General features: G+C 37.2%; 1 protein-coding gene across 2 annotated transcripts; it reads left to right on the top strand.

Moving 5' to 3' along the window:
- Positions 1 to 611: 611 nt before the first annotated feature.
- On the top strand, positions 612 to 15,244 carry pcif1 (phosphorylated CTD interacting factor 1). Of its 2 annotated transcripts, none has more exons than XM_066666258.1 (16): positions 612 to 717; positions 4,125 to 4,267; positions 5,461 to 5,585; positions 6,468 to 6,605; positions 6,924 to 7,063; positions 7,161 to 7,315; positions 8,534 to 8,681; positions 8,760 to 8,843; positions 8,935 to 9,034; positions 9,115 to 9,277; positions 9,798 to 9,973; positions 10,105 to 10,191; positions 10,272 to 10,456; positions 10,576 to 10,669; positions 11,120 to 11,295; positions 12,112 to 15,244. In XM_066666258.1, the coding sequence occupies exons 2-16, from the start codon at positions 4,144 to 4,146 to the stop codon at positions 12,392 to 12,394; spliced, it is 2,178 nt and encodes a 725-aa protein (XP_066522355.1). In that variant the 5' UTR covers positions 612 to 717; positions 4,125 to 4,143; the 3' UTR covers positions 12,395 to 15,244. The 2 variants fall into 2 exon arrangements, with proteins under 2 accessions (XP_066522355.1, XP_066522356.1); XM_066666259.1 differs by having other exon boundaries at positions 667 to 1,143.
- The last annotated feature ends 953 nt before the right edge of the window (positions 15,245 to 16,197 follow it).

Raw genomic sequence — 16,197 nt, 5'->3', positions numbered from 1 at the left:
CTCTTGAAGAAAACAAAGGATGTAGTTACTTTAGGTTTAGGTTTAAAACGTTTTACAGAACGGGTCAATAACCCATAGACGTAAAGAAAAATACTGACAACAGTATTACTAGAAAAGAAAATGAGCTTTTATTTGATCACAGACACTTTTTAAATATATAAACACTATATAAACAGCTGTTAAGCTCACTTTGCTGGTTAGTTAGCAAGGTAGCTGAATACGTAAATGTGTCTACTCGTGCTGTTAAAGGACTATGACAGAGATGCTGATGTCCATCTAAAGCGAGCTCTTTGAATTTAGCCTACTCAGTGGTCACTATGGGAAATCAAACCGTTGTTGGGAGGACGTAGGAGCATTGTGGGAAATGTAGTAAGTATATAGGGCTGCAAGAGAATTCGTCTGGTTACAATTTTTGTGTTTTGTGTGCGCCTTGGACAAATACTTATGATCAAAATAAATATATTTGTAGCTTGTTTGCTTACTATTCCCCCACGGTATCGGAGCAGCATGAACCCATTTTAGCCACTGTGTCGTTTTATGCCCTTCTACAAATGGCGCCGTTATGTGGCCGAGCGGGAGAGTAGAGGCGGCGCATGCGCACTGCCCGCGTCTGCGAGCCCGATACAAGATGGCGGAGTCGGTGGGGAGGGAGAGGCGGAGGCGGGTCCGGACTGAATAGAGCTGAGCCTGTACACAACTCCCAAAAACCTCTCCGAGGTAAGACATTCACGCATTAAAGTGGCGCGCCGCGGCGACGGACGTGCGGCAGAATGTGTGGAGCACACGGCTGTGTGGTTAAAGCGTGCACATCTGCACTGCTCATTGAATAAATGGGAGAAATGTTACGCGCGGCTGGAGCGGGCTTCGTATTCGCCCTGGCGTCCGAGTCGAATTTTCCGTTCCACCTTAAATGGAAGGCGCGTCGGACTGGAACTGCTGCACCGCTTAAGGTGGAACGGACAATTCGAATGAGAAGCGCCCAGTTCCAGCTTTCACAGCTCTCCGCAGCCCGCCATTTTGTGGAGAGATTCCCTTGATCCGAAAGTGCGCGCCTAAAGTCGAGTGTGTAAGAGATTGAGGATATGGCGTTATAATGGGGATACCTAACGTTAAATCCTCCACTTCCACCACTTATGAGCACAAGTACGTGTGCCCCAGTTTCTCCTCGATGATTTGGGGGGCCATTTGGTTCCGAAAGGCCCCTTATTTTCGCATGTTTTGCCTCTTTTCTCCCACACGTATTCTCAGCCCCGCCGATGTCTGTCGCCTTTGTTGTGCCCGGAGCTCTCCCTCCTCCTCCGGGTTTGTTTTCGGCCGCTGGACGAGAGGCGCATGCGTACCATCATTTGCGCTCTTTACCATTTTTAAAGGCAGCGACAATTGTTCGCTATCATTTTTAAAAATCGTTGTAACGGTTACTCGAACAGCAAACATAAGCTGTCACGTACGTTATAAATCTTTTCCGAAATGATCCTTTAATAATAATAATAAAAAAAATCAACACTCCCTCATCGACGTACGCGCTAGCGGGCTAATCACGGACGAGTTGTTTTCGAGTAATTTAATTACAGGGCACAAGCCACTCTTCTGTAGGCGAGTTGCAGATCACATTTAGTCTCATTAATATTATTTAACACCAGCTTTTACCCACAGAATACATAACAAACATTAATATACAACAAGGACCAATTAAATTGTACCCTAATGTTACAGTAGCTCCAGTGTTAACGTTAGCTCTGCGAGTGGACAGCCCCCTTCATGAATGAAATGTTTTGGCGCCTCTTTCTAAAGCTGTTACTCCATCGATGCGTAGCCTGTTTAACGTCCTCATATTTTATACCAGGACGTTGTCTGTTTATGAGATACTAGCCTTTATAGCTTTGGATGTCATTCTCATTATATATATGTTTGGATGTCATTCACATTTTATGAGGCCAAATAGCATCCAACTGCAACTGTTTACGTGTGTAAAAGGCTGCCTGATATGACAGAAATATATCGCGATAGTTTCGGTTACAGACAGTGAATGAAAGACAATCACTGTCTTATTTAACTAAATGCTAAACACAAATCCTAAATGACCCCTTGCAAATGTGAAATAACCACAATTGTTGGAGGTTTCCTCAGGGTTTAATTTTGTCTCAAATTAAGAAATTATGTATATGATACACAACAGTAATAGCCTAATATTCTGACGGTCATCCATCTGATAATTGTGGTTTTGCAAATGTCAAACACATTAAATTAAATTAGGTGAATTAATGGCCTGTTTATTTCCCGATTATGTAGATGTTCAATTATGCATTCCTTCAACGTTGAAGAAAAAATGATCAACAATCACTGTGTCATTAATGCAAGTACAATCGGCTTGTTTCCGTTTCCGGGTCCAGTTGCTCCTTCTGTCCCTTGTCATACATTCATAAGACGTGTTTACTGTTCAAATAAATCTGAATGTCTCAATCAGTTATGTTCTCAGTTCAGGAGTTCAGAAAAGGGAATAAATGAATAGTAAGAAAGAAACATGTCTTTGGCAACACAATTTGTACATTTGCATCTCATTCAGATGTGTGTGACCTGCCTTGTGGACTGACTGTGCTGCTCAGTCTCTGGGAGTAGAGGAACATTGGCAAGTGAACTGTTTCTTGTGGTTCTGCCTCTCATTCTGCTCTGTGGCGAGATTAACTTTCATCTTGGAAAAACAATTTATCATCACCAAAACTGCTTTATTTCTAAATGAGAACAATATCCAGAATGTCAATGCAGACCTGTTGAGGCAGTGATTGCCATCTCCTTTGGTCTATTACCTAACATAGCCTAACCTAACCTAACATAGGTCTATTACCTAGCCTACCTAACCTAACAACCCCATAGCATATGTCATAAGGAATTATGAAAGTTTTCTTCAAATATTCTTCTGTATAGCTTTCATGAGAATGACACCAGACAAAATTCCCAGCATTATCCCCTTGGCCAACGCATATTCTTGAACTCTTACTGAATGTCATTTTCATCCAGTAATTTATACTCCATGGTGGTTATATATATTTTCTAAATGTATTCCCTCTTTCATTCAGGGAAGTTTTTTATGCTTCCGTCATAAACATTGTCTCCTTAAGGGTGTTACACAAAGCAGGATTTATGAGGTAACTTAAGTCTAGAGTTGAAGACTGTCAAATAGGAAAGTCCCTCAGTTTTTTCCTGTTGGACACATTAAGGCAGAATTATCTCGCTAAACTGAGAAATCATGGTTGGTCAAGCCACCTCATTTGTACTTTTTAAGAGAGCTATCAGCTTCTACAGGCCAGTGTTCAGAGGACTGTCCTACGGAGGACCTGTCTTTCTGAGGGTGCTTCTTAGACTTTGGAATTCAGCTTTGGTGTTGGATTTTCTTGTTGAAAGAGTTTTATTTATATTTCCAATGTTTCAATTGAAACCCTGATAGTGGGATCAGGTTTTCTTTCAATGAAATAAAGTCCTCCTGCTCATTAATATCTGTAAGCACTGTAATTTAACTGCAGACTAATTAGCATATTTCTTCATTAGTCTGGAAAATATATGCCATTAATAAATGAAATGATAATAATAATTAAATTTGTTTGGGTTGTGTTTCACTAAGCCCAAATATTCAGTTATTATATAATTTTTGATATGTAAATAATTTGTTTGTCACAAATATAAAAAACGGTTTGTTTCAAGGGTAGTACTGAATATAAAATCAGATCTTTCACAAAAAAATAATAATAAAATAAAAAACAAATCTGACTGCCACAGAATATGACAGTACATATTATCTGGATGGACTTGTATTTCAGGAGGGATAGTCATTTGCCCATGCAAAACTAAACCCTGAAAAGAGTAAGCACACACCTATGGGGATATAGGTATGAAGTTATGTAACATCTATGCATTTTGTTGTATATCAATGGCAGTGTAACAAAAGAAGCATTATGATTTTTTTCATTGTGACTTTTGAGTTTGAGCTGATTCACTTTTTTAATTATTATTAATTTATTTACATTTTAAGTCAATTACTTCACTATGAACTGCTAATATTTACATGAAGTATTTTACAAATAACTATACCCTCAGTTGCTTTGGAAAATGAGACAGTGTTTGTGTAAAAGGCAGGACAGATGAGGAGCTATGACGAGTGAAAACCACGGAACGGAAAAGGGAGACTCAGGAATGGTCATGTCTCCCACTGGGTCCTCTTCACAGCCACATCCCCTCACACCCTCCACTAGCAAACCCATCCAAGAATTACCAGGTGTGTACATCTAAACAACATGGTAAACATTTGCGTGTAAATATTGTTACATTTTAACATTAAAATATTTGCCGGGTAAACAATTGTATTAGATTTAAAAAAATAAAAAAAATACTATTCAGCTACAGGGACACCAAGCATTATCTAATTAATGTTAACCTTATTAAGACACTCAAACCTGGGCTCATATGCATCCTATTTTATGAGTGGCCCTTGGGATGCTTTACTTGACTAGAGTCTAAGTGTGACTAATAAAGATCCTTATATTTAATGTTTAAACATGTAAAAGTTGCTTGGTTTATGTATGTAAATGTGCTAATGGTCACTATGAATGAGACTGAGTTCCTTTGTGAAGATGGGTAATCCTTACAGTAGGACAGTAGCGCTCCACCAGTCGGGTCATTATAGTAAAGTGACAAGATCTAAGACGTTCCTAACTAAAAGGCCTCTGGGAGCTTGCCAAGAGATACCTGAATGACACTTAGATCTTGAAAATTAAAATCCTCAGGTATGCTCTATCAGGCCTGAGTTATTTGGCCACATCTCCCAGCAACACGTGGAGGAAACCAGGCACTGAGATTCACCTCATTTATACCATACCTACAGTCAAATACAATGGTGGCAGCGTCTTGCTTTGGGGATGTTTTTATTTGACAGGGACAGTGGGGAGGTTGGATGCTGAAATATTTAGAGCAAAAATCACTCAAGCTCTCTGGCTACGTAAAGTTTTACATTTCAACAAGACAATGAACCAAAACGTACAGCCAAGAAAATACAAGAATGATTTGGGAAAACCAAACCCCATATAGCATTTCTGGAAAGATCTGAAAGTTTCTGTGCATTGTTCTCCATTCAACCTGGCTGAGCTTGAATATTTCTGGCATAATTTCCAAAAGAAAGATGGGAAAGCTTGTAGGATAATTTTCAAGAAGACATTAAGGCTGTCATCGCGGCCAAGATCTATGTAAAAGTCTGAATACGTATGTAGATGACATATTTCAGCATTTTCATTTTGATAAACTTACAATATTTTATAATGATTTAAAAGGATGCCCAAAATTGTCATGTATTATAATGTAATAGCAGTCCATTAAATTAAAATGTGTTCCATCAGTGAATAACACACATTGAAGACTGAATATATAAAAAAAGAACCATTTCAATTAATTAAGTAATTTTGGTCATTTTTTCAGATGAGCTGATTCAAGCTGGGTGGGCAAAATGTTGGAGCAAGAGGGAAAACCGGCCGTACTATTTTAACCGCTTCACCAACCAGTCTTTGTGGGAGATGCCAGTCCTCGGGCAGCATGACGTAATTGTAAGTAGCTACTGGACCAAAGTGTTCTATTTTTTTGTTCTTCTCCTTCAAGAGAATTTTCTTACAACTGCTGCTAAAACCATAAGTTTCAGCCATGGACCATTTAGCAAAATGGATTTGTTAAGGGAAAATAACCGTGTTTCCTGTTGAACACTGTTGGTTTTTGTGCCACATCTCACTTTAAAAGCATAAAATAATAATGAATAAATAAATATATAAATATACAAATGCTGGTCTCTAAGCTTTCTTTCAGTCTGTGTATCTGATTATAAATGAAATCATTTAAAAAATATTTAAATAAATGAGTACTGAACCTAATATGACTGTGATGTGGAGTCATAATTAGGAAAATAAAAAAAAGTGCCCCGATGTAAACTCTGAATTTTTTGTAACTCGTATTTTGGTATCTGAATTTAGTCTACCGAATTTGAGCAACTTCGAAACATTGTTTGAATTTTTTTGAGCTTGAATTTTTTTTATCTGAATTTATTAACCTATTAATAAATTCTAACCTATTAACAGTGAAAACGTGTTCTTGAAAATTCACGAGTTCTATTCAAGAGCAATTATATTCAGATGCATAATTTTAAAAGCAAAATATTCAGAGGTGGAAATTCAAAGGTGGTAATATTTCAAAATGTAATGAGACAGATTTGCTTCCATAGGTAGCCTGTCAGTCAATGTCCTGCTGTATATTTGAAAGATTCTTATGTTTAGGACTGAAGATGCAATCAGCACGTTTATCTGTGGTTCCTTTAAGCAGAAGTGCTTCAGTGGGGGTGTTGTTGACAGTCTTTGATCATCTTTCTTTTTTTGCATGCATCTGTGACCAGGCAGTGTTTCAGTACTGATACTGTTCTAATTTTAACTCTGTTTTTTCAGTCTGATCCTCTGGGCCTGAACGCAGCTCCTGCCTCAGGCGAGGGGACCGTGGATGCCGGGCTAGGCAATGGGCAGCGCAAGAGACGCCCTTCAGAGGAGACCTTCCAAGGCGGTCCTAACAGCTTCAAGAGGCCAAAGGTCTTTTTTAACCTTACAGAAAGCATTCCACAGAAGCATAGGAGCACACATTCTGCACAAATAAAATATCACCACATGAATATATTTGTTGCTAGCATTTTGTATTTTTAGGTAAAATTGTTATGACTATATAAGTACATGTTTATTTAAAATCTAACAACATTTAAATGATAACTGTGTTTGAATAAACTGGACATTAGAGCTTACCTGATAGCTGAGTCTGAAATGACACTGAGAAGAGCGCTGGTGACCTGTCTCTTATACTTGCTGATTCAGACCTTTCAATAAAACAATAGTTTTTTTTTTAATCCTATGCAGGTTGAGATTCCTGTTACTCCAACCACACCAACAATCCCTATTTCACCCAGCACACCTGGAGTAAAGCCGTGGAACTCCACCACAGATGATAAACAAGCTCAACCCAGCACCCCTGCCCCAGCCCCATACCGGCCATCTGTGTAAGTACACTCAGTCAACGCCTCAAACTGATCACTCTGTCCTTAAGCAGGATTTTTCTGTATGTCACACTTGGGCCATATCTGTAACATATTTCAGGATCTACTGGGACCTGGATATTCAGACTAATGCAGTGATCAAAGAGCGAGCCCCTTACAGCTACCTTCCTCCCCATCCTGAGATTGAGCTGCAGCGTGCACAGCTCACAACCAAACTCCGGCAGCACTACCACGAGCTGTGTTCCCAGCGAGAGGGTATGTACATACCTTTGAGCTTACCCAACTTAGGCCAGTCAGAAAATCTTTCTCCTGCAGTAGAGATTGCCCCAGTCTGTTAAAAGGTATAAGTGTCAGGCTCAGCTTAGAAGAAATTGCTAAATCTATTCTTTGTTGTATCCATACAATGCCGCAAAAAAACTAAGTCTTTTGGAATGTGCTTTTTGGAGCATATTGTATGACAATCTATGAGTCGGAGTTTAGATTTTTTTTAGCAATATATAGCTTATTTTTGTTCACGTGGTGTTGCAAGTTAAAGGCAAATGTAACCTCTTGGTCAGGAGTCTTGGTCAGGAGTCTGGTCATATTTGGATTAGACTTAATTTCACACTTTCTTAGTAATGTATTAGGGGGAGAATGGTCAATGTAGGGATGCAATTACTAAGTCTGCAAGATCTTTACAACGTGCCAGTAGACAGCACTACGGGGCAAAAGTGATGCTTTTCTAAAGAGAGAATGAGGTATTCCAGTGATACATAATAGGCTTTTCATTTCAATGTATCAGTGATTATTGTTAAAAAAATTATGCTCTTGGAAAGTTATAAATCTAAGACAATAAAACATTCATTTTTACGAATTATTAAAACACTGCTAACATAATACTCTGCTCCATAATGTGTTTCTATATGACATTTGTGATATTATCATTTGTGTTTTTAAATATCTTAATTACTTCATAGAATGTTTTTAAATGTTCCGTGAATTTTGTTTCGTACAAATCTAGCTACATTATATTTGTAACACAGTATATTGTTTGGTTGGTTTGTCCCATGCTTAAGCTGAGAACATTTGTCAAGCTAAAATTATTTCAAAGCAAACTAGTGTCTTTTTTACTGGTTTTGTGCTGGCTGCTAGACGGGACCTAATAACAGCATTATATAGTTTGAAGACATCATCTTGATTATGATTGGTTTACTTGTCACAGAATTGCCTGCACAACGTGGGCCTCTATGTTTAGAAATAATATTAAAACACTTATTTCTGATAGTAAAATGATTATTGCTGTTGTTATTATTACTGTTATTTTTATTTCATACATGGTGTAAAATGTGAATATAGCTAGAAAATGGATGAGATGTTTTTTTTGTTTGTTTGTTTGTTGTTTATAAAGATATCAATTAAAGGGAAACGTTCCAGGCACACACAGGAATTGTCTGATTCAAATACCTGACTGAAAGGTTGATTTGCACTTTGTAGGAATAGAACCACCACGGGAATCTTTCAATCGCTGGCTGCTGGAGAGGAAGGTAGTGGATAAAGGAGTGGACCCCTTGCTCCCCAGCGAGTGCGACCCTGCTGTCTCCCCTTCTATGTTCAGAGAAGTCATGAACGACATCCCAATCAGGTCAGAATCTTGTTTAAAAGGTTTTTTTCTTCAAAATATATGTAATATATTCATTTTTTTTTCTTTCTGGAATTGTAGGCTCTCTCGTATTAAATACAAAGAGGAGGCCAGAAAACTTTTATTCAAATATGCCGAGGCAGCCAAGAAAATGATTGAGTCAAGGTGATTATTCTTGTATAAACTATACTGAAATTAGTGAAAGGTGGACATAAAAAATACAGATGATGAAACACCAGCAAATACTTGTCTACAGAAACGCCACACCTGACAGTAGAAAAGTTGTGAAGTGGAACGTAGAAGACACAATGAACTGGCTGAGGAGAGACCACTCTGCCAGTAAAGAAGACTACATGGTATCTTCTGCATTTCCCTATATACATTTACCCCTTGTTGTTTGACTTTGCCTATATACTAACTCTGCTGTTTTTCACAGGATCGCCTGGAACACCTACGGAAGCAGTGTGGTCCTCACGTGGCAGCTGTAGCTAAGGACTCAGTGGAGGGGATCTGCTCTAAGATCTACCACATCTCTGCAGAATATGTACGTCGAATACGTCAGGCCCACCTCAACCTGTTAAAAGAGTGCAACATAGCAGGTAAACTTAACTCTGACTCTTGCTTTAACTGTTTAATGTATCCAACATTTTAATGTATCTTAAATTTAAATATCTAAAGTGTTTTTTTTAATAATGTTTTATAATTCCAAGTATATGCAGTAATGGTAATGATAATGAATACATTTAGTAGTGCATATAGAGTGGCTGAGAATGCAAGCTCAAAAATAATGTATCACATATTTACAGCTACCACATAGTGCACTATTAACTCATGCTGGTTAGCTATCTTAACATACTGCAATTTGTATATGTTCCTAACATGTGGATTTTGAAATGGAGGTATTAGGCAGGCTTGAGACACTATGTTAGTACCAAACAAGCCCACCCCTAGTGTTTATATAATTTTAAATTTTGTTTCCGTTGTTTATATGTGTTGAAAAAGTTAATAATTGACTATCAGTTATTTAGAACTTGTTTGAATTTCTTTACAAATGAATTAAAGACAAATCCCAAAAATAAACCATCAAATCTACCCTAATAAACTCTATTTATTGTTTAGTGGATGGGGTGGAGAGTACAGAGGTGCAGGACAGGTTGGTGTATTGTTTTCCAGTCCGGCTGTCCATCCCATCACCCCCACAGCCCCGTGTCGAGCTGCATTTTGAGAATGATATTGCCTGCTTGCGCTATAAAGGAGAAATGGTGAAGGTCAATCGTGGCCACTTCAATAAATTGGTGAGAATTGTTAAGTAGGATTACATTAGAGCCAAGCTGTAAATACATTTATGTGAAAAAAATTGGTGGACTTCTATTTTATTATTGAATTCAAACACTTTTGAGCACTTACAAAGACTCCCCTGCTACAGGAGCTCCTGTACAGGTACAGCTGTATTGATGATCCCAGATTTGAGAAGTTCCTGTCACGTGTGTGGTGCCTTATAAAGAGATACCAGGTAAGCAGATGCATTTCATACTTGTACCTCTGAGACCTTGTTTGTTTTTTGTGTTTCATCATGTTACAATTCTGTTACAGGTGATGTTTGGGTCTGGCGTGAATGATGGGACTGGCCTACAGGGGGCACTGCCCGTGCCAGTGTTTGAGGCCCTTAACAAGCAGTTTGGGGTCAGTTTTGAGTGCTTCGCCTCACCACTCAACTGCTACTTCAAGCAGTTCTGCTCTGCCTTCCCTGACATTGACGGCTTCTTCGGCTCTCGAGGGTTTGTGCTTGCTAAGTGTCATTTAAATGTTCTTATGCATTCAGTGATCAGTGCTTTCTGAATATGAATTACCGTGTGTTAAATGTAAATCTTTTAATTTCTATTTTCATTACTCTTAGGCCGTTCCTGAGCTTCTGTCCCGTCAGTGGCTCTTTTGAAGCCAACCCACCTTTCTGTGAGGAGCTCATGGATGCCATGGTCACACACTTTGAAGTAAGCGAAATTTTATTAATACCATAGTTTTTCTGCCTTAGAAGAACTTTTGTTTTTAACAGTAGTCACCACTCATTACTTTTGAGTTACTCTCTAACAGTCATACAAAAAGGACAATAAATTAATACAGCATTTGGAAATGTATTGTCATAGTAAACAAAGTATTTACATCAATAACTCAGATTCTGCTTCTTTTTATAATTTAAGGTTTGCCTAGATTTTATAATTCTATATAAAAGTAATTTGTCATTATATTAAATTTTAAAATATTTATTATGTTAACTTATGTGTTAGGTTTAAAATGATAACTTCTTAAGGGATATCTTCTGTCTTTTTATGCAATGAATTTAAAAATAGTGAAAATATATTTTTGGAAACATCATTATAATAAAGCTGATAATGCTGACTTCTATTTCTCTACTCTATCACTGCCTCACTGTTTTCATGTAGGAGCTTCTCGAAAACTCCACTGAGCCACTGTCTTTCATCATCTTTGTTCCTGAATGGCGCGACCCCCCGACCCCAGCCTTGACACGGATGGAGAACAGTCAGTTCCGCAGGCACCAAATGACAGTTCCAGCATTTGAGCATGAATACCGCTGCGGCTCTCAACATATCTGCAAGAGGTCAGGCTGATCACGCCCACCACCACCACACAAAATTTGGATTCGCTGAATTCACTATTATTTACCTGTTTTCAAATTCTTTCTTGACTTTTATTAATGTTAAGTTCGTCATTTAGTTTACAACGCGATGATTGACATTATCAAATATGCAAGATAAACAAACAAGAAAAATTAAACACTAATATGAAAGTTTGCACCACTGTGGAAGGGAGAAGTTTTCTGGCTACTGCAGAATTATGCGTGGCCTTTCACTTTTAAAATTCAGGACAGATTTGGCTGTAAGAATGTATTAATTTAATTTGAATAGTATATACAGGAGGTCCTCGGGTTACGTCAGTCCCAAGTTACGATGTTTCGTGGTTATGACACATCTCCTATTTATTGTATAAATATTGTATAAAGCCTTGTTTCGACTTAAGTGGTTTTGTCTCGTAAACATCGTAACGCGAACTTCGTGTTTGGTGTGCGCGGCGGAAGAATACACATTTTCTAACTTGAGTACAATTTTGTAATACAACAAAAAATTGTGTTCAGAAATTTAATTATTATGGGTAGTGTTTGTAAATACATTAATTCAAACTTTTAGGACTTCTGAGGCAATTGTACCTGATAATAAATATATAATGTGTAAATTGTTTATACACTGGAAATGAAACATGACAGGAATCCAATGTAAAAATTACATGAACACATGAAGAAAAGTGTTACTTTATACAGCAAGTCTTAGTTTTTGTATTCTAGTAACAGAGTGTGTCTAAGGTGTGACACACTCTTAGATCAGTTTCATGATCATTTTTATTTTGTTACTTTTTATAGAGAGGAGGTGTACTACAAGGCCATTCATGGAACAGCAGTCATCTTCCTGCAGAACAATGCTGGCTTTGCCAAGTGGGAGCCCAGCACAGAGAGGACTCAGGAGCTGCTGGCAGCCTTTAAGGTCTCAGGACGATCGCTGTCGTCTCCTGGACCTTCCTCCGCCAGTGCCGGAGACAGAGACTCCAAACCAGGCCACGAGCGCTCAGGCAGCTTGGACGCTCCAGGGAGTCGAGACAACAGCAGTCCTGTAGACAAGACTGCACCTGAATTGGCAAATGTTTAAACAACTGTGTGTGTGTGTGTGTGTTTGTGAGAGTGGGCTTTGAAATGGTGCTGATGGATTGAGACTGACTCTCAGCATATTCAGTGGATTCTTGAGAAAGAACGAAGGAGAGAGAATGAGAGAGACTCATTTTCTTTTCTCTGCCTCAGCTATTTAAAAAGTTATTATGGGTTTTTATTATTATTGTTGTCATAGTTGTTGGGGGTTTTTGTTTAGGTTTTTTTAAAACAATGCAGTGATTGTTTGGTCACTAATTATTACAATTTATTGTTGTTACCGTTGTTGTCGTATAAGACATGGTAATTCTGGTGAAGTCCTTTTGTTTCATTGGCCTTTTTATCTTTGTGCTTTGTTCCCTGGCAGAGCTCTGGGTTTGTCAGGTTGAGAATCGAACATTGAAAATGGATGGTGACATCTCACACAAGTCTCAAATTGTGTATTTTGTGTTTGGGTCTGTTAGTCATTTGTTCACACCAACAGATGGGAGGTGGACCAGCAAGTAGGCAGCTATGTTTATAAGCCTTTAAAATTATGCACATTACAAAGTAGTTGTAGGCTTTGTTTGTAGTTGTTACCTGTGCTAGAGCCAGTTCATTTTATGCTCCCATGTGCTGTAGATGCTCCTCCGAATGCCCTTGCAAGTCTTAATGGTCCCTCTTGTAACATGGCACAGAAGCAGAACTAAAATCTCCTGGGGTTAAAATTGGTCTACAAAATTGAACATTTGCAAAAGAAATAAAAATGGCAAAGAAGGTCAGATTTGACAGTTTTTAGGTAGAAAATGTATGTTTTGTAAATTAGATTCCAAAATTCACTTTTCCACTTTTGGTTTACTTTTTTTCTCCTAAAATATGCACAGAGGTTGGTAATAAATCCAACTGACATTGTTTACTTGTCTGTAGTAAAATGGTTCACCATTTTATATCACTTTTGAGCTGTAAACTCAAAGTGCTTGCGAAAGCTTTTGTATGTCTTACTGTGACAAACAGGATCCATTAACAAAAGACCTTTAGAGAAATGTCCTGATGTTTCAGATTCATCATTGGATATACTTATGTGCTCCAGCTCATGATGTGCCACCCCTGCTAATTTTTGAATCGTCTACTCATCAGTGTCTACTCAAGTTTAGAAGAGCAAGCAATAGATAAACTATAAATAAATAAAAAGAGGAAAGTTTATATGTGGACTGATATTGCATGTCAGCAATAGTGATGTTTCTCTCCATACTTAACCAAAACATTAATCAAAAGAGTACAATAGCTTAGAAGTGCTACCTTTTTTTGTTCTTCTAGGATGTTATAGATAAGCTCATACTTCTTTTTGTTTACTCCAGAAAGAGATTAATCCTTATCACTGGGCAGCATATTGAATGTAATTTAACAAAACATGGTAAAAAGCAAAGAAGTGAAAGACTTCATACAGCCTCCCCATTGGTTCTTGACGGATTTCTGAAATTTCTTGTTCTCATTGGCTTTTTTTTTTATTGCAAATAGTAACACACTAATGTGGTTGAGTTTTTTGGGATCATATGTGCTAAAATGTAGTATCTTATTTTGTCTGTTGTATATTCTCACCTCCCTCTGTATATACCAGTCTTTTTTTTCTCCAAATGGCTTAGGAAAAGGCTCCTTCTTGCAGTTAAAGTGGTAGAATGTTCTGCTTAGATTCATAATATAAAATGGCTCAACGTTGTAAACCTTTACTCCCCCTTCTCACCTTAAATCCTCATTTGAGCATCAAACACCAGATGGATTTCTCATTCATGAGGTGTTTTTTCTGTCACCAGCAAAACTGTAGATATTGTACAGAGAAACATTATGAAGTATGATTTTTTTTTTAAAGTGAGTTCTTATGAAAAAAAGTATTGTACATGTCTTTTTTCCATGTTTTATTTGTTTTAATTTAACATTTTTAAACAAATCTGTTTATGAATATTGCAATTTATAAAATAGAAGTCATTTTAAACTAAACCAAAGTGATAAAAGAGGAGAAATTTATATTGTATGTAAAAGTAGCTGTGTACGAACAGTAATGCATAGTGTAACCAGCAAATGACTCGTTATTTTTATAAGTCTCCTTTTGTGTTTTTGTTTGTTTTTTCCCCTCTCAGTTTTTCTTCTGCATGATCAGATACTTCACAATCAGAAATAACACCTAGCTTTGTTATTGCATTAGGTTTTTCATATCGATCTTTAAAGATAGGTTTTGCATATACTTTGTTCTGTACCTTGATTGATTTTACCCTGTCAATGTTGCATTTGTTTGTTTTATTGGCTCTAAAGGGCAATGAATGTCTCCCCTTCTAATTTTGATGGACAAAGATGGAATGAATGTAAATAATGTTTGTGCTTAAATTGTTAGTTTCCTCTTCCTGTATATTATCAATGTTGTGGCATTTCTCATCTTCTGAATCAATATGAAGATATACATCTGGGTCACTTTGGCTCTCAGTAAACTCTATTGAAACTGTATATATATCATTGCATTTGTTTTTGTCCTTTCCTCGTCCACAATAGAGTCCAGTATAGCAACTGATAAAACTGGGCAGTTACCTAAAAACGTGCTTGAGCAAACTACCAATAATTGAGTAGAGGGACAAAAAGTCAAGAAACCTTTATAAGAGCTGTACATAGATGCTGGTTTCACTGAATTTGGGCTGTTCTACAATGAAACCTATACAGTTTAACACCAAAGTAGACAACTAAAAAAAACTGCACATCTATAATTGAGTTTAACATGAATTAAGTCACATTGGTGTGAAATATTGGCTGTCTTTTTAATTAACTCAGAAAACTACAAATCAGTGTTGAAACAGAGTAAGTAAACTATTACTAAGTTTGTGTTGTGACAATGGGCAAAAAGTGATAAACAGGGTTTCCTGTCACTGTTGTCCAGTTTTTCTTTTTTGTCAGTTTATGTCCCTGTTCATACTGTACATAAGTGGTCTCACAACAACCTTTTAAAAAAATAAATCTATTAATCAGTATTTTTTTTCTTAATCTTCCTTGGATGTCAGCATGCACCAGTGGACAGTAAAATGAAAAAAAAAAAAAAGAAAAGCATTAACTAATCATTGACAATAACCTATGGAAGCCATATTCTGCCACATAATAATATATATATATATATTTATATTTCGTTTTAAGTTATCTCATTATTCTGAGATACTAAATCCATATTGATAGTATCAATATATTGACTGATTACCTCAAAATAGTGAGATACTAACTAAATAAATTGAGATAATAAATTAAGATAATGAGAAAGTATCTTGAAATTTTGCATTATAGAGATAGCAACCCACACACTAATGAAAAAAAAAGTCGGTGCCCTTTTTTTTCTTCATGTGGCAGAAACGTGCTCCATAGATACCCGATATTGTGTTTCACTCAAAAATATCTCGGAAGGGGGAGGAAATATTTTGATTCTGATACGTTAAATGTCTCACATAACACAAAACAGTCACTAATAAATGCTACCTGGTGCATTGTTTTTTACTTTATATAAAATAGAGCTGAAATATGAATATGTATAGAGAATATATTAATCCCTTAACATCTGAAATTATTTATGAGTTTAAATATTCCTTTGCGTCGATTATACTCGAATTAAACAGGAGTTGATTACGTTTTGTATACACGAATTGACGGTATACGTGCAATCTCTGGTTCTTAGATGTGTTTCATCAAGTCTCTGTTCATTTTCAACTTGAATATCTCTATTAAAGCCTCCGTAGCAGAACTGCCACAACTATAATGGCGGCGGATCCGCTACAAACGGCCATTTCAAAGCCCCGCCCGCCT

The sequence above is a fragment of the Hoplias malabaricus genome, chromosome 3, assembly GCF_029633855.1.
Source record: "Hoplias malabaricus isolate fHopMal1 chromosome 3, fHopMal1.hap1, whole genome shotgun sequence".
In the NCBI taxonomy this organism is placed as follows: Eukaryota; Metazoa; Chordata; class Actinopteri; order Characiformes; family Erythrinidae; genus Hoplias; species Hoplias malabaricus.
Note: the sequence above shows the minus strand (reverse complement) of the source record. Positions and strands in the feature narration are given on the sequence as shown.

Excerpts from the sequence above, each read along its gene's own strand:
- pcif1 (XM_066666258.1), top strand. The coding sequence starts at position 4,144 with ATGACGAGTGAAAACCACGGAACGGAAAAGGGAGACTCAGGAATGGTC. Across the intron at positions 7,064-7,160 it reads GCCCCATACCGGCCATCTGT|GATCTACTGGGACCTGGATA; the intron begins GTAAGTACACTC and ends AACATATTTCAG. Across the intron at positions 7,316-8,533 it reads GCTGTGTTCCCAGCGAGAGG|GAATAGAACCACCACGGGAA; the intron begins GTATGTACATAC and ends TGCACTTTGTAG.